General features: G+C 40.0%; 2 protein-coding genes across 3 annotated transcripts in view; one reads left to right on the top strand and one right to left on the bottom strand.

Annotated features, from left to right (window-relative positions):
* Positions 1-233: 233 nt before the first annotated feature.
* Positions 234-25,275, bottom strand: SLC39A6 (solute carrier family 39 member 6). The gene is made up of 10 exons (XM_032602459.1): positions 24,474-25,275; positions 22,127-22,840; positions 20,457-20,640; positions 19,448-19,617; positions 18,483-18,701; positions 8,030-8,135; positions 5,256-5,633; positions 4,079-4,159; positions 2,270-2,460; positions 234-1,497 (listed from the first exon to the last, which is right to left on the bottom strand). The coding sequence occupies exons 2-10, from the start codon at positions 22,829-22,831 to the stop codon at positions 1,345-1,347; spliced, it is 2,187 nt and encodes a 728-aa protein (XP_032458350.1). The 5' UTR covers positions 22,832-22,840; positions 24,474-25,275; the 3' UTR covers positions 234-1,344.
* ELP2 (elongator acetyltransferase complex subunit 2) overlaps positions 24,784-26,365 on the top strand; it is a 44,640-nt gene continuing 43,058 nt past the window's right edge. Inside the window, exon 1 of one of the 2 annotated variants that reach the window (XM_032602457.1) lies at positions 24,784-25,461. In XM_032602457.1, coding sequence (XP_032458348.1) covers positions 25,324-25,461 — 138 coding nt within the window. In that variant the 5' untranslated portion in view covers positions 24,784-25,323. The remainder of the gene's footprint in view (positions 25,462-26,365) is intronic. The other variant, XM_032602458.1, reaches the window with a different exon arrangement.

The following is a 26,365-nucleotide window of genomic DNA, read 5'->3' as shown; positions in this document are numbered from 1 at the left end:
TACTTAAGAAAATCATATATCTCAAATTCATAGAAATAGAAAGTAGAATGGTGGTCACCAGGGGTTGTGGGGAGAAGGAAACGAAGAGTTGTTTAGTGGGTATAGTTTCAGTTTTGCAAGGTGAAAAAGTTTTGGAGATCAACTGCATAACAATGTGAATATACATAAAATTATTGAGCTGTATGCTTAAAAATGGTTAAGATGGTAAAAAAAAAAGAAAAGAAAATCTGTTATCTGATATCAAGCTGACACAGGGAATTTATTTTGTAGAAAAGCAACATCTAGAGAATGCCATACAACCCTAGTACATCTAAAGTACTATATATAAAAATGACAATTGCTCATAACAACAACATTGAAGCACTGAAAGATACCAAAGTACTTTCTGAATCCAAGAAGTCAAATTATAACCAGTACGGTTTTAATGTCCTAATATGTATCGAAATGCTAATATGCTGACATGTGGTAAACCAGATAACCAGAACATCCAGTAATGTGACTTGGGTGACACGTAAGTTAACCTGGGACATCCAAGTCTTTTGACAATACATAAACTCGCTCATACTCATCTGGTGTACATCCACACAAATATTTTAAAATTCCAATTTCTTGGTCAAGTGATATATTTTGCTTGAGTTTATTAAATACATTTAGATGTCTCTATTATACAAAGTTAAATGTACAACTAAATTAGTAAAAAGTGCTGAGATTTTATGGGAACATTAATACTCTGACAAAAATGTTTATCAATGTACTCTATACTCAATATTGCTTTTTTTCATTTAAATCTAAATTTTTCCCTTCTATTTTTAAACCAGTTCTGTGATTTTTTAATATGAAACCTATGCCTTCTCAATTTATACAGTTTCTTCTCTTTTTTCCCTTATTTCTTAGCTTAAATTCAGTTTAAGCTTTATTGGTATCTTAGGCTTCACGTGTATTCTTACTCCTAAACACCAGCAGTTCTTCAGAGGCCTAAAATCCAGCATGGGAATTACTATATTAAATTAGTCCTAGAAAAAGCATTAAAGACATTTCTTTTCTGAAATATACAGAACATGTCACGCCAAACCTCTTGTTTATACCATAAACCGGTAATATTGGTAAATTGCACATATAGCTTACATTCCCCAAATAGAATAACTTAAATATTAAACGTACCTTTATGTTACCACCATAACTGACCTTATAAGCATAACAAATGGCAATATTCAATACAAAAATCACAAAATCCACTAACCGTAAATGCTACATATCATAGCATACTAACTCATCTCCCTATGACCTACTCAAACTATAGACAGCAAACTATAGCTTTAAGCTACTCTAGCATTTATACCCTAATTAGAAATTTATACGAAACACAATTTTATGTTCAAATATGGAAATAAGCAACATAATTCCAAATCCCAAAAGTATCCCAGCATTCTGTAAAAAGAAGTATCCCCAGCGGCTACATCCATGGTCACTAGCATCATTGTGCAGCATCTCAGGCACCTTAAAAAAAAAAGAGCAACCTTTAGGTTTCCAGAACCACAGATTAGTTTTTAGAAGAATCTGCAAGACGGCTTTATATGTAGCTGGATATATTATGAGTCAATTCTCTAAAACATGACCACATATATACACTGACTCTAGCTAATAATGTCACACAGCATTTTCTAACAGCTTAATTAACAATGATTATTCATGGTCTGCTCAGCAAGTCAAAATTTATATTGGTCCAGTTTGCTCCACTGTAAAATGGAGAGCTACACTGATTACCCTGCTTACTGTCTGTATCTGTATATAACATGTGGCTCGCTTGAAATTCAGAGATATGGAAGCCTTACATCATATAAAATATAATTTTAGCAATAAGATTGGCTGAGATTGTTAGGTGGACTTTGGTGACAAAAAGATGACTCCTTCGTCCATTAATAAGAAACCTTTAAGCATTCTGAAGTATACACAGTTCGCCAACAGTATGTGGCTTGTGCTAGGTTTCCTACATGTCTATAGACAGTTCAATGCCTAATTACTGAAACTCTCCTCTCAAAAAGACACATCAGAAGGGGGTAGATACTTTTGTATATCCTTATACACATTAGGCAGGACAAAGATGTGCTTGTGAGCAACAATCCCAAAAGATAAAACCATCAAGGACTTATAGTTTATATGCTACTTTGTCGAGCATTAGAATCACTTCTCACTGCAACGATATTTAATCTAAACCCTTTTAAAAATGGTTTCATTGAACATTTTCTCTACTGACTTCTTAAAAACTTACCATATCAACCAGAGCAACATACATGAACAAGCCCGCAGTAAGTGCAAATATCCACATAGAAACATTTTCAGCATAATGACCAATGAAAATTCCTGTTGCCATTCCAAGATATGCCAGCATGGCTGACAGAGCATTATAAAGAACAGCCTGCTTAACAGTCATGCCAGCCTTTAGTAAAACAGCAAAGTCACCTTTAACAGAAAACAAAAAAAGGAGATAAGGTAATTAAAAAATCATTTTTAAGACACATACGCAAAAAACTTTCCAGATTTAAGAAATTCTCCAGGGCTCCCCTGGTGGTGCAGTGGTTGAGAATCCGCCTGCCAACGCAGGGACATGGGTTTGACCCCTGGTCCGGGAAGATCCCACATGATGCAGAGCAGCTAAGCCCATGTGCCACAACTACTGAGCCTGTGCTCCAGAGCCTGCAAGCCGCAACTACTGAGCCCACATACCACAACTACTGAGCCTGCGTGCCGCAACTACTGAAGCCTGCGTGCCTAGAGCCCGTGCTCCACAACAAGAGAAGCCACCACAATGAGAAGACCGTGCACCACAACGAAGAGTAGCCCCTGCTCGCTGCAACTAGAGAAAGCCTGAGCACAGCAACAAAGACCCAAGGCAGACAGAAAAATCAATTAATTAACTTAAAAAAAAAAAGAATTACTCAGGGTTAACAGTGTTAATCAGTGTAAACACCCTAACAGCTTTATAAACTAAGATATCTTTTATCCAAAGTATTTCTTAAGGTTTCCACTTTGTCAATGAATGTCAATACTACAAATGTCAATAAGTATCAACTATTGTGCTCTTGTACTGTCTTCAAGGAGCTTTTAACTGGCTACAGGAGGAAGAGGGAGTAGAGAACACAAATGAAATGATCAGCAAATGATTAAGGAAATATATAATTAAGAGCTAAAGAGTCTAATGTTCTGGTTATAAAAGGAGAAAAAAAGAAATTAAGATGAGAATAGCTGAGAGAGGCTTCATGGCACATGAAGGATCTAGAATGTGGAACATAGGGAATTCCCTGGCAGTCCAGTGGTTAGGACTCTGCGTTTCCACTGCAGGGGGCCCAGGTTCAAACCCTGGTCGGGGAACTAAGATCCCACAAGCCACGTGGTGTGGCCAAAAATAAATAAATAAACAAAAATAAAAATAGAATGCACAACACAGACCAGATGTTGAGGATTACAAGCATGGAGCATGAAGACGGGAGGCCTTCTAAATGGCAGAACACCTGCCAAGGAACAAAAGTGAAAATGGCGTTACAGGTGTGTGCGAATATGCATCTATATGAAGAAAAACAAGGACACGAACTGGGAACCAGGACAACTCTGGGAAGGTTTTAAGTCCCAGTGACAGAGAAAAAGAATTCAAAACACTATTCATCAACTTCTCATTTCTTTAGCTCTAGTGAGTGAAATACTCTTTGTCAACTTCTGTCTGTTAATGGAAGATGATTCTTTAGATTCCTGTGGTCTTATTCATATTGTGCATATGAAGAAAACGATCACTGATATCACCAGTATGCTGGTATAGGAAGATATCTGGTAGGGGAAGAGGAAAAGAGAGGGGACTCAGGTATCTCTCTGGCAACCCCACACAGGCAATTGTGTAATTGTAATCGCAGGGTTAGAATTCTGGCTGGAAACAAACTTGTCCTCAGTAAGAAAGAAAGCTGGCTAGGTTAGTAGACTTAGGAGAAGGCATAAATGAGGAAGCTTGCCGGAAGCTATCATTAGCAAAAGCCAGGGACACTAAGACACTTTACCCACCTGGAAAATACCATTTGTAGGGTTCTCTTACCTAATTCATGAGGCAACTCATGACAAAACACAGCAACAGAAGTACTTAAACCACTCGATAAACCTTCAGTAAAAGCAGCACCTGTGTAAAAATCACTGCATTATTTTGTGGGTGTGTATTTTTAAAATCTTAACAGCATACACAATGAAATACAAAAGAAATAAAATATATTCTGGTTGTGAATAAACAGAACTTTCTCAACTGCACTCTGTACCTTCTCCATAAGTAATGTTAGATTACATTCAATTAGATTTAAATTTCCCAAAGGAGCACAAGCAGATACAATTGAGAAGGGAAGGTTCCACTATGCCTTAGAGTGGTTAAATGATCTTATACAAACCTGAGAAGTAAATTGCTACCACATAGAACACTTACTTAAAAATATGAAACAAACTGATTTAAAAGGTTTAGGAAAAACCCCTCAGCAGTCAAGAGTACAAGTACGTTTCCTGGCCTCAGAGGAATTCACTATATAATTAGACTACCATGTCTGAGTGTTCGCACATCCTCCATTGTCGCTTATGCTGTGCACAGTGCAGAGAAGGAAGAGCACCAAGCTCCCAGGGAGCCAGGCTGGGCTACAAAACAGCACTGCCTCCTTGGCAAGTGGTTCACCTTGCCAGGCCTTGGCTACCTAATCTGTACTTATTTCCATGGTTCCTCCCAGCACTAAGTTACTACAATTTTTAAGTATTTCTATTACCGCTCAATTGTAGCACAACAATTTAATAGCAAAAAAACTATAATTCTTCTTTCGGTAGAGATTAGTAATTAAACTTATCAGATATATGAAGATTCCTTTAGCATAAAAGAAAAGATGATGGAAGTATTTAACTTTAATAAATACTGTTTATATTGCAGATAAGAGAACTCAAATGTATTGGGGGAAAAAAAAAATCCTCACATGTGCTCCAAACACCTTAGAGCCTGAGCCTGCAAATTAAAACAACTTTTGGTAGTCACAATTTAGATAAAGGGCCAAGCACAGTTTCCAGCACTTAAACTAACATTTATCAAGTACTTCATTGTCAAAGCAGCCAAAAATGAAATAACAGTTTGATAATCTTAGAAGTCAATAGCCTTATCAAACCAACCTATTCCTTGTTAAAATAAGACTGGTACTTTCATGTGACATTTTCAGAGTCAACCAACAAGGGACAGATACATAGATATATACCAATTGCTAGGCCATCGCTGAAATTGTGCAGGCCGTCCCCCATGATCACCATCCATGCCAGTGTGGCAATGCCGGCATCCTTCAGCTCCTCCCGAGAGTAGCGCTGACTGTGACTGTGTGGGTGGTGGTTTTGGTGGTGGTGGTGATGGAGAATATGATGGTAGTCATGATGGTGGTGAACAAGGTCATCTGACTGGCCAAGTGTATCATGGAAATGCGAATGGCATTTATTCTTGCACCCTCTGGGTACGTATTCATTGTAAACTTCCTGTGGATGAGCATGAGCTATCATGACCTCCTCTTCTTCCAAGATTGCTGGCTGTTGAGAATCAAAGTGGGAGGGCTCTTGTGAGTCAGCTCGCAAATAGCCTTCAGGTCCTAGGTATAAACATAAAGGACAGTGGGACAAAGTCAAATGGCTTTGTTAATGTGCATGGACACATTTCAAACATCTCCACTGACAAAGTCAACAAAAGATCTTAAAGCATGGCAACTCTCTCACACAGACCTGGCAGAACTAGACATTAGAGTATTGTTGATGAAAAACATCAGTAGTTAAATGATCTCATGTACTAAGAATGAATTTTAAATGTTAACCTTCAGTAACTACCCCCAGATCCTCCCTTAATTTCTTCTGCCTCCTTATGTTTTTAAAGATGATTTTTTTCCAATTATAAAAGAAGCACATACTTACTTTATAAAAATATTTCATTTTTGGTATTTAAAATATTTAAGAAAAATATTCCAGAAAAATACTGAAAATTGGAAATAAAAAACATGCATAATTCTGTCATCTGAGTTCCTCTCTTTCAAAATTCAAGGAAAAACAGAAGAGGGGAATTCCCTGGCAGTCCAGTGGTTAGAACTTGGTGCTTTCACTGCTGAGGGCCTGGGTTCAATACCTGGTCGGCAAACTAAGATCCCTGCAAGCCGTGTGGCATGGTCAAAAAAAAAGGAAAAACAAGAATCTGAAATACCATCATCACCAAGAAACATTTGTTATCTATCTGTGTAAAATAAATTGCAACAATAAGTTTTTGTTTTTTCTTTTTTATACACTGGTATCAACTTTCTTGGGAGCATTCCCGATACTGTGGCCCAATTCTAGAATAGCTGTTTCCTCTCATCATTATAAATTTCACTGGAGCCCATTACAGAGGTTGAAGACAGAATAGATATAGGAAGACAAATGAGAGTATTCACTTGCTCTTTAGAGAAAAGCAACATGCTGGAAAATAAAGGGTGGACAGGAAATCTTACAAATAACTTGGTAGCAACAATAAAGTTCTTCTTCCTCCTTAGTCAGCAACTATATATTGAGTATCTGCTCTGGGCCAGGCACCTGCCCAGATACTGGGACAAAGTGCGTCAGCACGAAGTCTCTGCCTTCGAGAAGCTTATTGTCTTGTGGGTAGATAGCCACTTAACAAAGAAATACATGTATAAATAAGGTAATCTTGGAAGGCATGGAAGAAAATAGAACAGGGTAACATGAAGGAGAATGACTGGGAGACCTTTGTATTCAGGTGATCAGGGAAGACCTCTGAGGACAAGATGTCTGAGTTGAGATTGGAATGATAGGGGGAATTTATATGAAGACCCGGGAGAAGAGTACTCCGAACTGAAGAAAGAGTGAGTGCCAGGCCCTGAGACAGACCTGGTGTGCTCAAAGGATGAAAAGGAGGCCAGTGAGGCTGGACAGGGCAAACCATCGGAGAGAGTGGAGGGCAGGGCAGGACCTCGAAGGTCGTCGTAAGGCGTTTTGTTTAAAATTTCAATTTTAACTGAGTCTGTCCAACAAGAAATGCCAAGCTAACAAGTTACAGGAAACAGTAACTTTACAGTGGAGAAACATGGTAGACACAACGTTAGCCAAGTGATCAAAATTAACACCACCTGTGTGTGACAGAGAGCTTCATGTCGGGTGGCACACCATGTCACTGAAAAGGATGCAATACCACTTTGTGGTATTCCTGCCCAAACTGATCAACCTAATGTGAAAACATTAGACAAACCCCAAATGAGGGGAAATTAGATGCAACATTTGATCCTGAATTGTACTCTGGATCATTTCTTTTCCTTTTAGGGGTTAGGGGAGTATAAAGAAATTATTAAGACAATTGGAAAAACACGAAAAAGGTCTATAGACTAGAAAATGCCATTGTATCAGCTTTAATTTCCTGATTTTGATCACTGAACTGTGATTACAAGGGAATGAATGTCCTTCTTAGGAAACATAAACTTAAGTATTTTGAGGTAAAGAAGCATCATGTTTGTAACTTATTCTCAAATGGTTTAGGAAAAAATGTGTATGTATGTCTACAGAGAGAAAGAGACAAAGAATGATAAATGTAGGTAAAATAAATGGGGAATATAAGAAAGGGGTACAGGAATTCTTTGTACTATTCTTGGAACTTTTCTCTTAAGTCTGAATTTACCTCAAAATAAAAAATTAGAGAAAAAAGAGATGTAAGTATATATAGAAATAACCAACTCACTGGCAATTAAAAGAAAGTATGAGTTTAAAATAAAAAGAGCGGGGGGTGGAGGAATTCCCTGGCGGTCCAGTGGTTAGGGCTCCGTGCTTTCACTGCTAGGGCCTAGGTTCGATCCCTAGCCGGGGAACTAAGATCCCATAAGCCACGTGGCACAGCCAAAAAAAAGGGGGTGCGGGTGGGGCTGGAATATGGTTCCCCCTCTTCCAGACAGTCGAGGTTGCCTGCAAATCACAGAGCACTGAATTCCCTCCAGCTCTCAGATTTATAAGGACTTACGATCATCTGCGTCTACTTTCTCCTCATTTGTTGACAGTTGAGATTCATACTGGGACAACTGCTTCTTAATCTCCACATCATCATCATTTTCAGGTTTTTTCTGATTCTACAATAGCAAGGAAAAGCGATACTTTAAAATAGGCAGTTTGCTTATGCATACATCTTTAGGTAAACAGTTAAGCAAAAGATTTCATCGAAAAAGACAGCAGAGTAACAGACTTCTAATGGAATAAACCCCATCTAAGGGCAGGGCCTGTACTTAACTTCATAGCACCTAGTAGTTTGTTTTAGGCATAAACTCTTCAGAAAGGTAAAGAATTAATGCTTCAGTAGTATGAAAGAAAAATTACATACTCATCTTTCTGAATGTCCCCCTAGGTCACACAGCCTAAATTTGGTCTTATGCAAACAGCACTGCATCCCTGGGAGCTTTTTATAAATGCACAGTCTCAGGCTACACCCCAGACCTAATGGATTAGAATGGGGATTTTAACTAGATCTCCAGGTGACTCATATACACATTAAAGCTGAGCTCTGCCTCAGGCCATTGATTTAGAACCAGCTAGAGGCACGTTCTCCAGGAATTTAGTGATCTGCTAACCAATTGCTTAGTTTCCTCCAGTGCCTCTTTTGGGCACTGAAACCCCATACTTTCCATACTTTTTATAAATTAAAACTATACCGTGATATCGATATGTATTTGTTATAAAACTAAAATACTTTTCGTGTAGTAAAACACCATTAACAAGCTTTTGTCTTTTTAAACAAATCTCTATTAGTTAGCCTTGAATTTATCACTAGGTTTTTTAACCAACTGAATACCATACTTGAGATACTGTCCATATCTCAGAGCCCAAGAATAAAGGTCACTGTTTGAACAATGGTGCCTGTTTATTACTACTTACACAGAATATTCAAGATAATGAAAACTGTCACAAAAATAACAGATTTCTTATTTGCAGTATCTTTTGAATATGACTTAATCATCACCATACCTGAGATTTCATTCTAGCTCTAACAGTATATAAAATATCTGTACCTTCTTAGGTTATAAAAGTTTTTAAAGGCAAGCACAGACAAATCTTTATACCTACCTCTAGCAAAATGCCTCAAACACAGAGAAAGTACTTAAATATTTGTGAAAATAAGTGAATTCATGGTATTTTAAATTACTTTAGTTGATACTTTATTTGTTTGCCAATGATTATCTGTAGAACATAGACTTTTTAAGCAATTCTTTCATTCCCTAAGTATTAAGAGCCTGTAACGTTCCCTACGCTGAATGGCGGCAATATACCAATATGTCGTAAAACAAGATACACATAGTCCTTGTTCCCAAGGAAGCTTATCACCCACAGGGAGGGAGGCTTTACACAGGTAATGATTATACAATTCTTTGATTGAAATTTTTGATATATTTTACAAAGGAAAAATACACAGTGCTATGAGAGCATATATATATGAGAGCATATAACAAACATTTAAACAAATCCCTCTGCCTGCTCTCCTCTGCATTAGGACAACAGAATAATGTAGACAGGCCAGTTAGGAGGCAACTGCTATCACCCATGTAAGTCTGGCGTGGACCAGGATGATAGTAAGGAAGATGGAGAGAAATGAAAAATTACATTTCTGGATACATCTAATAAAACTAGGTTGGATATAAGGATGAGGGAGACAGAGATGATTCTCTGGTTTCCAGCATGGGCAAGAAACCTGAGAATCCAGTAGAAAGAAAGTTTGACATGGAACTATTATAACCATCTAACTACACCAAGTATGTGATTTAACCCTAATCTGAATGTAGAGATTTCAGATCGACATAACCTAAAACGATGACATATAGAATTTTCCAGGGGTGCAGGATGGATGTCTTAAGGGAAATCGTATGTAACATTTTCTGTTATGGGTCTGAAGAGCTCTGAATACTTGCCATATAACAAATAGTTTTTTTCTTTTTGAGAGAACCAAATGAGATTAAAAGCTCTTATGTAAATAACACTAAGATCTGGATGCCCTTGAAAAGAGAAACTAAATATTTTCTAAAAAGGAATAGGGGAGGAACTAAGATAGAGGAGTAGAAGGACATGCTCTCACTCCCTCTTGTGAGAACACCAGAATAACAACTAGCTGCTGGACAATCACTGACAGGAAGACACTGGAACTCACCAAAAAAGATACCCCACGACCAAAGACAAAGGAGAAGCCACAGTGAGATGGTAGGAGGGGCCCAATCACAGTAAAATCAAATCCCATAACTGCTGGGTGGGTGACTCACAGACTGGAGAACACTTATACCACAGAGGTCCACCAACTGGAGTGAAGGTTCTGAGCCCGTCAGGCTTCCCAACCTGGGGGTCCGGCAACGGGAGGAGGAATTCCTAGAGAATCAGACTTTGAAGGCTAGTGGGATTTGATTGCAGGACTTCGAAAGGACTGGGGAGAACAAAGACTCCACTCTTGGAGGGCACACACAAAGTAGTGTGTGTATCCGGAGGCAGGGGAAGGAGCAGTGACCCCAGGGAAGACTGAACCACACCTACCTGCTAGTGATGGAGGGTGTCCTGCAGAGGCGGGCAGTGGCTGTGGCTCACCGTGGCGACAAGGACACTGGCAGCAGAAGTTCTGGGAAGTACTCCTTGGCGTGAACCCTCCCAGAGTCTGTCATTAGTCCCACAAAAGAGCCCAGGTAGGCTCCAGTGTTGGGTTGCCTCAGGCCAAACAACCAACAGGGAGGAAACCCAGCCCCACCCATCAGCAGACAAGCAGATTAAAGTTTTACTGAGCTCTGCCCACCCAAGCAACACTCAGCTCTACCCACAACCACTCCCTCCCATCAAGAAACTTCCACAAGCCTCTTAGATAGACTCATCCACCAGAGTGCAGACAGCAGAAGCAAGAACTACAATCCTGCAGCCTGTGGAATGAAAACCACATTCAGAGAAAGATAGACAAGATGAAAAGGCAGAGGGCTACGTACCAGATGAAGGAACAAGATAAAACCACAGAAAACCAACTAAATGAAGTGGAGATAGGCAACCTTCCAGAAAAAGAATTCAGAATAATGATAGTGAAGATGATCCAGGACCTCGGAAAAGGAATGGAGGAAAAGATCGAGAAGACACAAGAAATGTTTAACAAAGACCTAGAAGAATTAAAGAACAAACAAACAGAGATGAACAATACAATAACTGAAATGAAAACTACACTAGAAGGAATCAATAGCAGAATAACTGAGGCAGAAGAACGGATAAGTGACCCAGAAGACAGAATGGTGGAATTCACTGCTATAGAACAGAATAAAGAAAAAAGAATGTAAAGAAATGAAGACAGCTTAAGAGACCTCTGGGACAATGTTAAATGCAACAACATTCGCATTATAGGGGTCCCAGAAGAAGAGAGAGAGAAAGGATCCGAGAAAATATTTGAAGATATTATAGTCAAAAACTTCCCTAACATGGGAAAGGAAATAGCCACCCAAGTCCAGGAAGTGCAGTGAGTCCCATACAGGGACCCAAGGAGAAACATGCCGAGACACATAGTAATCAAATTGGCAAAAATTAAAGACAAAGAAAAATTATTGAAAGCAGTAAGGGAAAAACGACAAATAACATATAAGGGAACTCCTGTAAGGTTAACAGCTGATTTCTCAGCAGAAAGTCTACAAGCCAGAAGGGAGTGGCATGATATACTTAAAGTGATGAAAGGGAAGAACCTACAACCAAGATTATTCTACCCAGCAAGGATCTCATTCAGATTCGATGGAGAAATCAAAAGCTTTACAGACAAGCAAAAGCTAAAAGAATTCAACACCACCAAACCAGCTCTACAACAAATGCTAAAGGAACTTCTCTAAGTGGGAAACACAAGAGAAGAAAAGGACCTAAAAAAACAAACCCAAAACAATTAAGGAAATGGTCATAGGAACATACATATCGATAATTACCTTAAATGTGAATGGATTAAATGCTCCAACCAAAAGACACAGGCTTGCTGAATGGATACAAAAACAAGACCCATATATATATGCTGTCTACAAGAGACCCACTTCAGACCTAGGGACACATACAGACTGAAAGTGAGGGGATGGAAAAAGATATTCCATGCAAATGGAAATCAAAAGAAAGCTGGAGTAGCAATACTCATATCAGATAAAATAGACTTTAAAATAATGTTACAAGAGACAAGGAAGGACACTACATAATGATCAAGGGATCAATCCAAGGAGAAGATATAACAATTATAAATACATATGCACCCAACATAGAGCACCTCAATACATATGGCAAATACTAACAGCTATAAAAGAGGAAATCGACAGTAACACAATAATAGTGGGGGACCTTAACACCTCACTTACACCAATGGACAGATCATCCAAAATGAAAATAAATAAGGAAACAGAAGCTTTAAATGACACAACAGACCAGATAGATTTAATTGATATTTATAGGACATTCCATCCAAAAACAGCAGATTACACATTCTTCTCAAGTGCGCACGGAACATTCTCCAGGATAGATCACATCTTGGGTCACAAATCAAGCCTCAGTAAACTTAAGAAAACTGAAATTATATCAAGCATCTTTTCTGACCGCAACACTATGAGATTAGAAATGAACTACAGGGAAAAAAACATAAAAAACACAAACACATGGAGGCTAAACAATACGTTACTAAATAACCAAGAGATTAGTGAAAACATCAAAGAGGAAATCAAAAAATACCTAGAGACAAATAACAATGAAAACACGATGATCCAAAACCTACGGGATGCAGCAAAAGCAGTTCTAAGAGGCAAGTTTATAGCTATACAAGCCTACCTCAAGAAGCAAGAAAAATCTCATATAAACAATCTAACCTTCCACCTAAAGGAACTAGAGAAAGAAGAAAAAACAAAACCCAAAGTTAGCAGAAGGAAAGAATTCATAAAGATCAGAGCAGAAATAAATGAAACAGAAACAAAGAAAACAATAGCAAAGATCAATAAAACTAAAAGCTGGTTCTTTGAGAAGATAAACAAAATTGATAAACCATTAGCCAGACTCACGAAGAAACAGAGGGAGAGGACTCAAATCAACAAAATTAGAAATGAAAAAGGAGAAGTTAAAACAGACACCGCAGAAATACAAAGCATCCTAAGAGACTACTATAAGCAACTCTATGCCAATAAAATGGACAACCTGGAAGAAATGGACAAATTCCTACAAAGGTATAACCTTCCAAGACTGAACCAGGAAGAAATCGAAAATATGAACAGACCAATCATAAGTAATGAAATTGAAACTGCGATTAAAAATCTTCCAAAAAACGAAAAGTCCAGGACCAGATGGCTTCACAGGTGAATTCTATCAAACATTTAGAGAAGAGCTAACACCCAGTCTTCTCAAACTCCTCCAAAAAATTGTGAAGGAAGGAACACTCCTAAACTCATTCTATGAGGCCACCATCACCCTGACACCAAAACCAGACAAACATACTACAAAAAAAGAAAATTAAAGACCAATATCACTGATGAATATAGATGCAAATATCCCAACAAAATACAAGCAAACAGAATCCAACAACACATTAAAAGGATCATACACCATGATCAAGTGGGATTTATTCCAGGGATGCAAGGATTCTCCAGTATACTCAAATCAATCAATGTGATATACCATATTAACAAAATGAAGAATAAAAACCATATGATCATTTCAATAGATGCAGAAAAAGCTTTTGACAAAATTCAACACCCATTTATGTTAAAAACTCTTCATATAGTGGACATAGAGGGAAACTACCTCAACATAATAAAGGCCATATATGACAAACACACAGCAAACATCATTCTCAATGGTGAAAAACTGAAAGCATTTCCTCTAAGATCAGGAACAAGACAAGGATGTCCACTCTCACCACTATTATTCAACATAGTTTTGGAAGTCTTAGCCATGGCAATCAGGAAAGAAAAAGAAATAAAAGGAATCCAAATTGGAAAAGAAGAAGTAAAACTGTCACTGTTTGCAGATGACATGATACTATACATAGAGGATCCTAAAGATGCCACCAGGAAACTACTAGAGCTAATCAATGAATTTGGAAAAGTTGCAGGATACAAAATTAATGCACAGAAATCTCTTCCATTCCTATACACTACTGATGAAAAATCTGAAAGTGAAATTAAGGAAACACTCCCATTTACCATTGCAACAAAAAGAATAAAATACCTAGGAATACACCTACCTAGGGAGACAAAAGACCTGCATGCAGAAAACTATAAGACACTGATGAAGGAAATTAAAGATGATACCAACAGATGGAGAAATGTACCATGTTCTTGGATTGGAAGAATCAATATTGTGAAAATGACTATACTACCCAAAGCTATCTATGGATTCAAAGCAATCCCTATCAAATTACCAGTGGCATTTTTTACAGAACTAGAACAAATAATCTTAAAATTTGTATGGATACACAAAAGACCCCGAATAGCCAAAGTAGTCTTGAGGGAAAAAAACGGAGCTGGAGGAATCAGACTCCCCAACTTCAGACTATACTACAGAACTACAGTAAGCAAGACAATATGGTACTGGCATAAAAACAGAAACATAGATCAATGGAACAAAACAGAAAGCCCAGAGATAAACCCACGCACCTATGCTCAACTAATCTATGACGAAGGAGGCAAGGATATACAATGGAGAAAAGACAGTCTCTTCAATAAATGGTGCTGGGAAAACTGGACAGCTACATGTAAAAGAATGAATTTAGAACACTCCCTAACACCATACACAAAAATAAACCCAAAATGGATTTGAGACCTAAATGTATGACCAGACACTATAAAACTCTTAGAGGAAAACATAGGAGGAACAGTCTTTGACATTAATCACAGCAAGATCTCTTTTGATCCACCTCCTAGAGTAATGGAAATAAAAACAAAAATAAACGAATGGGACCTAATGAAACTTCAAAGCTTTTGCATAGCAAAGGAAACCATAAACAAGACAAAAAGACAACCCTCAGAATGGGAGAAAATATTTGCAAATGAATCAATGGACAAAGGATTAATCTCCAAAATATATAGACAGCTCATGCAGTATGTCTTCTTTCTCCAAAGAAGACATACACATGGCCAAGAAGCACATGAAAAGCTGATCAACATCACTAATTATTAGAGAAATGCAAATCAAAACTACAATGAGGTATCACCTCACACCAGTTAGAATGGGCATCATCAGAAAATCTACAAACAAGTGCTGGAGAGGGTGTGGAGAAAAGGAAACCCTCTTGCACTGTTGGTGGGAATATAAATTGATACAGCCACTATGGAGAACAGTATGCAGGTTCCTTAAAAAACTAAAAATAGAATTACCATATGATCTAGCAATCCCACTACTGGGCATATACCCAGAGAAAACCATAATTCAAAAAGACACATGCACCCCAATGTTCATTGCAGCAGTATTTACAATAGCCAGGTCATGGAAGCAACATCAATGCCCATCAACAGACGAATGGATAAAGAAGTTGTGGTACATATATACAATGGAATATTACTCAGCCATAAAAAGGAATGAAATTGAGTCATTTGTTGAGACATGGATGGATCTAGAGACTGTCATACAGAGTGAAGTAAGTCAGAAAGAGAAAAACAAATATCGTATATTAACGCATGTATGTGGAACCTAGAGAAATGGTACAGATGAACCAGTTTGCAGGACAGAATTTGAGACACAGATATAGAGAACAAACGTATGGACACCAAGGGGGGAAAGCCGCGGGGGCGTGGGGATGGTGGTGTGCTGAATTGGACGATTGGGATTGACATGTATACACTGATGTATATAAAATTGATGACTAATAAGAACCTGCTGTATAAAAAAATAAATTAAATAAAAATATTAAAAAATAATAATAAATAAAAATTTTAAAAAAATAAAGAGAACATGTAATGTTTGCAAAACTCCTGTGGGAAGTCTTTGTCTAGAAATTATGCTTACTTGCCATTTAATGTTTCTTATACATGTAACAAATATTTACCAATCATCTATTATGTGCCAGACACTATTCTAGGCACTGGAGATACAGCAGTAAAGAAGACAGAGAGGTCCTGGCTCTTAAGATCTTACATTCTAGTAGAAACTATTTTAGAACAGAGATTATCAAACTTCTTTGACTACAGTTCACAGTAATGTATGTAATAAACACAGTAATATATGGAATATACTGTAATATCACGGTTGCATTTAAAAACATTGGTCGTGACACAAGATTTATTTCACAATTCACAAATGATTATTAATTTAAGAGTCTAAAAAATACTGTTCTGTATTAGACAACAGAGAGCCTACCTCTTAGAGTCCCATGTTAGAGTGTCAGATGAATATAAAGCAATCTTTAGGTAAAACTTGAAAAGTAAATTGAAATTAGAATGCTAAATTATGGCATTTAAAATAGAAACACAGTAACACAAATAAACACAAACAACCCCTCCCCCAAAAAAACCCTAAAAAATGATTTTTTTTTTTTTTTTAAGGTGAGAATAATCCCAGAGAATGCAAAGAAGTATGGATATAGTCTCAAACCCATCCAAGTGAAGCAACAGGGACAACAGGAACATAGAAGATGACTTCCTGGATTAAGAACGATTAAGCTATTGTTATTTCACTTCTTTCCTGTAAATTGAGGTTCAGTAAAGGTTCAAAATTTGCAGTTTGAGATCTTAGTGAATGTAGAATCCATATGGGCAAATATTCACAGGATGGAGGAGGCCACTCTTCTCTTCACACATGCACTTGATTCCCAACGTGAGCTCTATGCTCAGCAAGAATCAACTATGTTGGTTTTCAAGCCTCTTCATGCCAGCTATACCTGTTATTGCAATTGCACAATTTAATTACGTATTACTCAAACTATGAAATGATGGTGAGAATAGTTACTTCCATGAAAACTTAAGTTGAAGGCTTCTGAAAGATTCAAAGGCAAGTCGTTAAAAAAAAAAAAAGGCTATTAAATTATATAAGGCACTAAAGATAGAATTACCATATGACCAAGCAATCCTACTCCTGGGCATATATCCAGAGAAAACCATAATTCAAAAAGACACATGCACCCCAATGTTCACTGCAGCACTTCACAATAACCAGGTCATGGAAGCAACCTAAATGCCCATTGACAGATGAATTGATAAAGAAGATGTGGTACATATATACAATGGAATATTACTCAGCCATAAAACTGAACGAAACTGGGTCACTTGTATAGGTGTGGATGGACCTAGAGACTGTCATACAGAGTGAAGAAAGTCAGAAAGAGAAAAACCAATTTCATATATTAATGCATATATGTGGAATCTAGAAAAATGGTACAGATGAACCGGTTAACAAGGCAGAAATAGAGACACAGATGTAGAGAACAAACATATGGACAGCAAGGGGGGAAAGAGGGGGTGCGGGGGGGTGGGATGAACTGGGAGATTGGGACTGACATATATACACTAATACGTATAAAACAGATAACTAATGAGAACGTGCTGCACAAGAAAAATAAATAAAATTCAAAAACAATTACATAAGGCAATCACTATAAAATTTTTTATATTTCCAAAAATCTAGATTCTACACTTAAAATAACTTTACAAGTATGTAACCTCTTGCTCAATTTTAGAGAAACCAAAATTGGAAATTTAGATGAAGCAGCATGGCTGTAGAGAAAAAAAATGATCATACAGAACTCCAACTCAAAGAAAAGTTTGGTCAACATCAAATGACCAGTATATGAGTACACAAACATCCAAGATGTGTACATGTCATTTTTAAGAGTCCCCATGAGGACAGTCTTTTGACTCATTTGCCCAGTCACATCAGATAGGAAGAGGCAGATAATCATAGGCAACTCCAAAGATACTTTTACCAGAAATAGCCTACTGTTCAGCTTCACACTATCTTCTGGTGGCAATTTGCAAAGGGCAAGTATGTGAAAGTCACATAGTCTTTCAAACAAAACATAATATTCAGCTACTCCATGAGTAATTTAAAAGTTAATCCATAATACTTTTTTCTTAAGCCACTTTATTGAGGTATAATTGACATATAAAAAGCTGTACATATTTAATGTATACAACTCGAGTTTCGGGCTAAGTATATACCCGTGAAACCATTGGCACCATCAATGCCATAATCACGATGCTTCTCATCTTCAAGGCCCTGTGTGTGCCTTGTTTGGTGATTTGTATAGATATTTACCCTTGCCTTTCTTACGGTCTTGTGACTTTGAAGGAGTACTGAAGATAGAGAACTCCAGGGTTATAAAGATACAGAACTGCTCTCCATGAATGCTTCTGGGAACAAAAAGGTACTGAACCCCCTCACAAATGAAGATCATACACCCTGGACAAGCCCAGTTTAGTTCAAGTACTGCTCTAAATAAATGTCCAATGCCTAGTAAGTATTCAGAATACTTTTACCTTTTTCTTCTTATCTTTAAATTGCTTGATCAATGTGAGGACATGTTCAACAAGAAACATGAAATACAAGCCTCCCAGAGCTGTCAGACCTTTCCATGTGGAATCAAAATAGGTACTTTCTTCTATGTTTTGAGAAGAGAGATGGCTGAAAAGCGGTCCTCTCTTTATTTCCATTGCTGGTTCTTCGTGGCTGTGACTATGGTGATGACTTGCATGAGACTAAAGGCAAAATAATATGGATTTTATAAATTCAGTAGTTTCACACGTCAGAAAAATTGGCTAAGATAATTAACATCAAATTTGAAATTATTCAGAATTAGGCAATTAATGTGATACTTCGGAATGAGGGGAAGTTTTGGATATTAAAAATAAAATGACCAACAAGCAGCAGCGATCTACAGCTTAAGGTATGTAATGTACGATGGCACTTAATAGAGTGGATCTGTTCAATGTAAAGACAGACACATTCCCCAATGACCCTCATAACATAAGGTAGTGGGTATTTCCAATGTTTTCCCATGGCCACAAATAAGAGGGAACTGCAAAACTTAATAGGCATATAGTGTCTACTGCTTATACTCCCAGCTGAAAAGCCCCTACCATAGTCGTCAGTGTGCTTACAAGAAGCCCAGTCTGGGTAATGGGCCCTGGCAGGTACCCGAGATCCAGGTGCACTGCCCCAGTGGCCTGCAGCTGAGTGCAATAGAAACTTCTGCCACTGCGTGTGAGGGACCCAGGTGTGGTACACACTAACAGAGGTGAGACGGGGGGGGGGGGGGGGTCACAGGGTACGCCCCACCCACGTGCTCCTAGAAACCAAATTTCCAGCCTTTTATACATATCAATACAAAGCACAAACCAAAAGTACACACACACACACACACACACACATATAGACACACAGACACACATATATTTAATGTTGAATAGTAAAATACACTAATGGGATATATTACTGTACTTACATGTGGAAGAAGGTGTAAAAAAGCATCACCACTCAGTGTCCCAACAGCCAATGCCACAAGGAAACTCAGAAGAAACTTGAAAAACACCCGATTCATGAGAGGCACTAAGATAACACCCAGCAAAGACAGGAAACTGATGACAGAAATGGCTATAAAGCCACCAACCCAGGCTGTCAAACAAAACAGAGAAAGGAAAAAGAATACAATTGATAACTTTTAAAAGAGAGACTGTGGAGCGGCTTAAGACAAATTAAAAGCAGGGGAGCTAAAGAAATACAAACTCAGTGGAATAGGACTGTGGTAACAGAGTAATAACCAAGAAATTTGATCAAATGAACAATGTGACTGAACCCTCCAGGTAAAGGGCATAAACCTAGTGGAAAATTCTTCAGCTAGGGGTGAAGGGAGGGGAAGACACGGTTACCAAGGATGAACTCTAGCTCACTTGGGAACTGAGCTTTCAGACTCCCATAACAGCTAAATTATGAGAGAGAAGAAGAAAAAGTTAGGAAAGGAGGAAGGAAGGAAAGAAGCAGGGAAGAAAGGAGTAAGAAAAGGAAACTGGGAATTCAATAATTTCCTCAGTGAACAAAGCAATTAATCCTTCATTATAGTTTCTGAGCAATGCAACTTACACTATAGCAGAGCATATCCTGATTTCATCTATTAATAAGAATGTACGAGAATTAGGCTCCTAAACAGCAGAGATTAACTCTGACCATCCTCCAAACAGTATGACAACATATAAAGATCCCAAATTTTGAATGACCCTGACATATCCTGTGGGAGGACCTCAGACAAGTTATGATCTAAATTTTATTTTCTCGTTTTTGTTTGTTTTAAGGGTAAGGCTAACACACTTGCTTTCTTCACATTCAAGGCAGAGAACAGTTAAGATGATATATTTGGAATTACGCTGAAAAATGAATAGGTTGATGTAAATATAAGGAAAAGTACAACATTAATGTATCTACTGGAAATGATTTTTACACAAAAAAGGCAATTTTACCTATTTGTAAAGAATACGTCTTTGGAGGGATTTCAGCTTTCTTTTCACTCGTTGTATGAATCAGACATGATCTAGTATCAATCTGATTGATGATGGCTGGGCAGAGATAGTTGAACTCGGTGGCATTCAGTGGAACCTGGATGCCCATGCCATGAGATGTAAGCAGCTTTGATGCATTGAAACACTGAAGAAAAGGAAACAATGAAATCACCAAAAGGTACTCCCATTAGAGAATCCAAAAAGGCTGTTTGATGACACAACACCCTTTTCCTACTGAAGGTACCTACTTTTTTATTTAAATTAAGGTAAATCAAAATCAACTTTAGTTTTAAGTACTTTGGAACTTGCCTCAAGCTACCTGGAGATATTACATCACAATGGTGATTTCCCATCTCTTCCACCTATTTCTTCTTGGGAGAAGCAGTCACATCACTAGTCACCTTGGGAGAAAGCCTCAAGTGGAAAAAACTTGAGGATAAATGGACATTCACAAGCCTGTTAACTCATTGTATAAATCTATTAAGGAAATGAGCTTTAATTTCAAGACAGGTTCACTAGAGATTGAGAAATACGTTGTTTTGTACTAACGCTACCCTACCTGGTCTAAACAAGCCCAAGACATGTCACTCTTCTAGCAACAACTGTAATTGCAAAACTTAGCTCAGTTCTGTCAGCATACTTGGCAAAGTAATGCTCCACAACAAGAGAATATTAAATTATGTCGATTACTCTTGCGGAAGACAAGGCTGGTTAATAAAATAAACCTGTACCAGCAGGCTGTTGTTTCAAACGTTTAATTAGATGACAAGCTTAGTTTGAAGAGAATCTCTGGGGAATGTAAGCTCTCCTTTCTCACCAAAAAAACTGGTGGTAGCACCTGTTTCTCATCTTCTATAAAGTTACTTTAAACTCCCACAAATCTTGGCCAATACTACTCAGAACAAACTTTATCACTAGTGTCGCTATGGGAATGACCATTAGTAGGATTATCCCAGAATTAGTAAATCATGTGACGGTTTGAATGAAGTACTTAAGTTTTGCCTATTAATGTATACCAACTAACTCCTTGTTGTTGACATCTCTCAGCCAAAGCAAATTGTGTACAGTCTGGAAGTCTAGTCTAGGAAAAAACACATGAACTCAGAAGGTCACTGCCCAGACTTCTCACATGTCCAGCATATCGCTGCTTTGCCAGTCACTCCACAGGTCACTGTGATCCCTCTGCCAAGGAGGCGAAGCTGCTCTTCCCGCACCCTTCAGCCCTTCCAACCACACCTTTTCCTAAAACAGGGATTCTAACTCCTGCTCTTTTGACCTTCCGGTTTCTGTGTTTTAATTAATGGGATTCTCCTTTAAAGATTTTCTCCAAAAATAATTTTGATATCTTTTTTCTACACTTACTTTAAACTCTATATTAGAAAGTGGTTTCAGCAGGCAGCACTATTCTTACCAAAGAACTAACACCCCCCCCGCAAGTTTTGTATCAGGGATGTTTACAACATAGTAGGGACACTTTGAGCTAAGTGCCTTGCTGAGAGAGTAGAAATTCCCCTTTCAATGAACTCACCATTTTATTTTTATTTTAAACTCCTTACAACCGAGATAGAATGGCAATGACAGGACAGACAAGCAGGAATATTGATTAAAATAATGAACAGCACTCATCTTACCTCCTGAGTATTTTCATTTGTGCTTCTGGAATACATAAAGCCATTTCTGGGCTCACTCACAGATTCATTTGTTTTCCTACTAGCCAGCCAGGTCACCCAGCTCTTTTCTGTGACACTGGGTAGAGTGGAACTGCTCACACCTTTGGGGAGAAGTTTTCCATGTTTTGGAGTTTCTATGGTCTCTAGAAAGTGAGTTCCTTCAGAGACAGCATTATACACAGTTGAGGTCACTTCACTAGCACCAGCACCATCCTTGATTAAAACATTCCTTCTACCACTGGCATGTTCTGATCGATGAGGTCCTTTCCCCTGGCTGTTTCTAGGCTCTTTACTTGAGCTATCAGAGTCATGGTCTGGGCAAAGAGCTTTTCGATTTTTACTGGAAGCAGCATGATTATGGTGAGAGTGATGCTCATGGTCATGGTGTATATGGATTCTCTTAATCTTATCTATGCCTATATTCTGAAGCAATTTTCTGAACCCTTCAATTGACAAGGAATTGTTTTCTCCATAGCGATGGAAAAGCTGCTGCAGATGATGCTGGCGTGTGGTAACTGCCAAGTCAACGTTAATGCCAGATTCCCAATTCGGAATAAGTTTCTCAGTGGTCTGAGGGAAAGCAGTGGCTGGTCCTACTTCATGAAGGGGGTGTGTGACTGACAGAACGAAGGTCAGGATCAAGATCACTGATAAATTCCTCGCCATCGCACCTTCCTAAAGAAGACAGAAAAAAAAATCCTTGCCTTCACTTCCAAAACAATTTGAATTAAGAAATCCTATGCTGAAAACCGATGTCTAATCAAATAACCAAGTTTTACAGAGCATGGTCTAGTGTGATCAGTGTAGTAAAACAAAAGAAAAAAAGAACTGGAGCCTAGGCTCTACCCCTGCATTGTTAAAGCATGGGAAACAACTGGAAAGCAGCTGAGTGCTAAGACTCCGTACTTAGCACTGTAAATGCAACAGTAATTCAGAGACTGGAGGGGTCCAGGTGACCACAGCCACACCGGCAACTTCTTATTGCTTCGAACAACGATTTAAAACAAAAGAAAACCCGACTAACTACCTCCACCACCACCACCATCACTTCATAGAACAATCTTTCAACATCAAAAAAAGCAGAAATGGCAATCTCAGAGTAAGTCACATTTAAATTTTTTTTCTAAAACTATATGCAAATCACTTTGAGGCTTCTCTCCTGAAATCCCACTCTTCAAGGGCACCCAATTCTGCCAGTTTCTTGTGACTCCCTCATGCATACTCAGGCAGATGTGTGCCCTAACCACACAAATGGGATCTTTTTTTTTCCCCCTCAACAAATGACATCTTTCCATGTCAGTACATATAAAGGTATCACATTCTTTTGAATGACTGCAGTTTTTAAGTAAATTAAACTTCATAAAAAACTATGTTGCTCTTATATTGCTATGAACCAGTGAAAATTTTGTCAGACTATTACTCATCCATACAATAGTGTTTGGAACCAAAGGCCTATGCTCCAAAGAGGAGTGAGGAATCCAGTTAAGCACTGAATTCAGTTAAGGAGAGCAAGGTATAATCCAGATAAGCGTATAGGCTAATATTTCAGGACCCAGCCAGCAGATGTCCAGCACCAATGATGGGTAGTGATCATGACTAAATTCATCTGCCTCCAGTGAAAGACTTAGATGTCGGACTCTGGAGTGAGACAGCAAGGGCGAGAGAGGCAACCTAGCTCTACCACTTTCAGCTGTTCTTCCTTGGACCCACTGGTAATACCCATTTTATAGGGTGACTGAGAAAACCACATGAATGGATGTATGTGGAAGTGCTCCAAACACTGTCAGCAGTATTGCACAGCTGCTGCTTATCATACTGTGGAAAATGGAAGTACGCACTAACACGGGGCTAAACTCCTGAAAGAACAATCCTTGGGGCCTGAAGTTTTAATAGGCAGAAGAGAACCATTAAGAAATCATTCGCAGAAGAGAGGAGAGGAGCGAGATACGTGGGGACAACACAGACGAATGGCTCAAGGGCAGCTCCGTGCCTTGCTCCACGAAGGATGATTAGGGCGGTCCCGGTCCCCGCAAGTCCGCGGGTGTTGGAGAAAAGAAAGCAGAAGAAAAGGGCCTGGAGAAACGGGTGACTGGAGAAAACGGGAAAGAGGGCACAAAACTGTTTCTAAGGGCTATTTTTAAACACGACAGTACCTTTTTCGAAAATGAGATCAACAGGACAAACCGTTTCCTTACCGCGTTGGACCCCGAAACCCATCTGTGGGATAGGAAGCCCAAATGGAAGCGTGGCCTTGCCGGCCCGCGGGGTACCCCTCTCCGCCCGCCTCTCCCGGACCTGCGGGACTCACCTCTCCGCGGCCTCGCCGTCCCACGGCCCGGTCCCGCGCGCCGCTTCAGTTCCCGCCGGCGGTCCGGAGAGCTCGGAACCGGCCCGTGTTTCTCTCCCTAAAAACCTCTACACGGCACGGAGAAGCGGCGGTCTCATCGGCCCGGCTGCCCCTCGGTCGGGGTACCGCCGCGCAGACACCGGGAAGCAGCGCCCAACGCGCCGTAGCCTCCCGGGAGGAGGACAATTACTAATTACCGCCGCTCGTAGCGCGCCTCCGGCAACCACCGCCCCCGTCGGCCATGACTGCGGGGCATGCGCAGTGCGGCTCCACCCCGTCCCCGGCAAGCGGATCCGCGCGTCCGCCGGTTTGCCGGATCCGCGGGGCTCGCAAGGGCGGGAGGGGGCGGAGACGCGGTCCGGGTGAGTTCTGAGCGCCGAGATCAGTCGGGGGCTCTTTCCTCGAGCTCCTCTGCGCCCTCGCCTGAGGCCGGCGACACTCTCGCCAAGGCTCCCCACCGAGCCAGCCCCGTATGCTGCTGGGAGCCCGGCCGTGAGGGGCAGTGGAACGCTCCTACCGCCGCCCTGGCACGGGAGCCCCGGGTCTTTCTAGAGGGTCCTGAGCTGTTCCGGTCGGGTCTTCCCTCCTGGGACGGAGGCCGTGCTTGTGCCCTGGGCCAAGATCCAGGAGACAGGCGCTGGTAGAGGCAACCGGGCACTGAGGACCACTGGCAGGGGAGGTGGGTGGGGTCGCCCCCGGCCGCCTTGGAAACGCGGTGCGGATAACGCCAGCTGGAGACGCGGCGGCCGAGCAGTTCCGCTCCGAGGGCGGAAGTGCGTGCCCAGCTTTCGGCCGTTGACCAGGCAGCAACATGGTGGCACCTGTGCTGGAGACCTCTCACGTGTTTTGCTGCCCGAACCGGGTGCGGGGAGCCCTGAGCTGGACCTCCGGGCCCGGAGGACTTCTGGCCTTCGGCACGTCCTGTTCCGTGGTGCTCTATGACCCTCAGGTAAGAGAAGTGGCCATACGCCCGACCCCGTGTGCTTCTGGGGCCAAATATGCTGGGTGTTCTTGGGGCGGACTGTAGACGCTGCTCCAGAGTGTGGAGACCGGGTGTGCTGTCCTGTCCGCTTCGGGGAGGGTGTCTGGGCGAGGAGTCTGGCTCTGGAGAGCGGGACTCGCCCCTCGCCCTCTCGTGGGCTGCGTCACCCTGGGGTCACCATGTCCTACCAGTGGCCTGTTAGCCCCAGGTAGAATCTCAAATGATGACAGCCTTTTCCGAAGCCGCCTGTGGGAACTGCAGTACTGTTAAAGAATCAGTTTGAGCTTTAAAAGATGTGCAGTTTAGGTATGGGTTGAAGCTATCACACAGATGCTATCTCATTTCTGTGTTTCCCTTAGTGTTACCAAATAAGCTTTTGTTTTCTTGAATTTCAAAGACATATCACTTGTGTTTTAGCTTTGAGAATGGACATTTTAAAGAAAGTGCCATTGGGGTAAAGGTCATAGGGGATGGGGACCCTAAGCACTAGGTGTAAGGCAGGACTTACCCATTCCCTGAACTGCACCCTTGGCCTTTTCCCTATCAAACTTCTCAAGTGACTAGTTTCTGCATTCTTCCCAGAGTTCATCATGACCTCATCCCCCCTGGCTAATTTTGGACAATGCAGTTAGTGTTGCTTCTCAAAAGGAGCCTCAGTATAAAAAGTAAAGTGCTGGAAATTAAAATGCAGTGCAGGAGGTAGATATTATGTTTTTCTTATCTCACTGCTTTATTAATTTGATTAAAAATTCTATCATCCTAGACATACAGATGGCCACCAGGCACATGAAAAGATGCTCAACATCGCTAATTATTGGAGAAATGCAAATCAAAACTACAATGAGGTTTCTCCTCACACGGGTCAGAATGA

The sequence above is a fragment of the Phocoena sinus genome, chromosome 14, assembly GCF_008692025.1.
Source record: "Phocoena sinus isolate mPhoSin1 chromosome 14, mPhoSin1.pri, whole genome shotgun sequence".
NCBI classification, from domain to species: Eukaryota; Metazoa; Chordata; class Mammalia; order Artiodactyla; family Phocoenidae; genus Phocoena; species Phocoena sinus.
This window is presented reverse-complemented; position numbering and strand designations above follow the sequence as displayed.

What these genes read in the sequence shown, in the direction of transcription:
- SLC39A6 (XM_032602459.1), bottom strand. Translation starts at nt 22,831, where the DNA reads ATGGCGAGGAATTTATCAGTGATCTTGATCCTGACCTTCGTTCTGTCA. An exon ending in GACGTATTCTTTACAAATAG is followed by an intron (nt 19,618 to 20,456) that starts GTAAAATTGCCT and finishes TTTGTTTGACAG; the next exon opens with CCTGGGTTGGTGGCTTTATA. An exon ending in CAGCGATGGCCTAGCAATTG is followed by an intron (nt 4,160 to 5,255) that starts GTATATATCTAT and finishes ATTTTTACACAG; the next exon opens with GTGCTGCTTTTACTGAAGGT.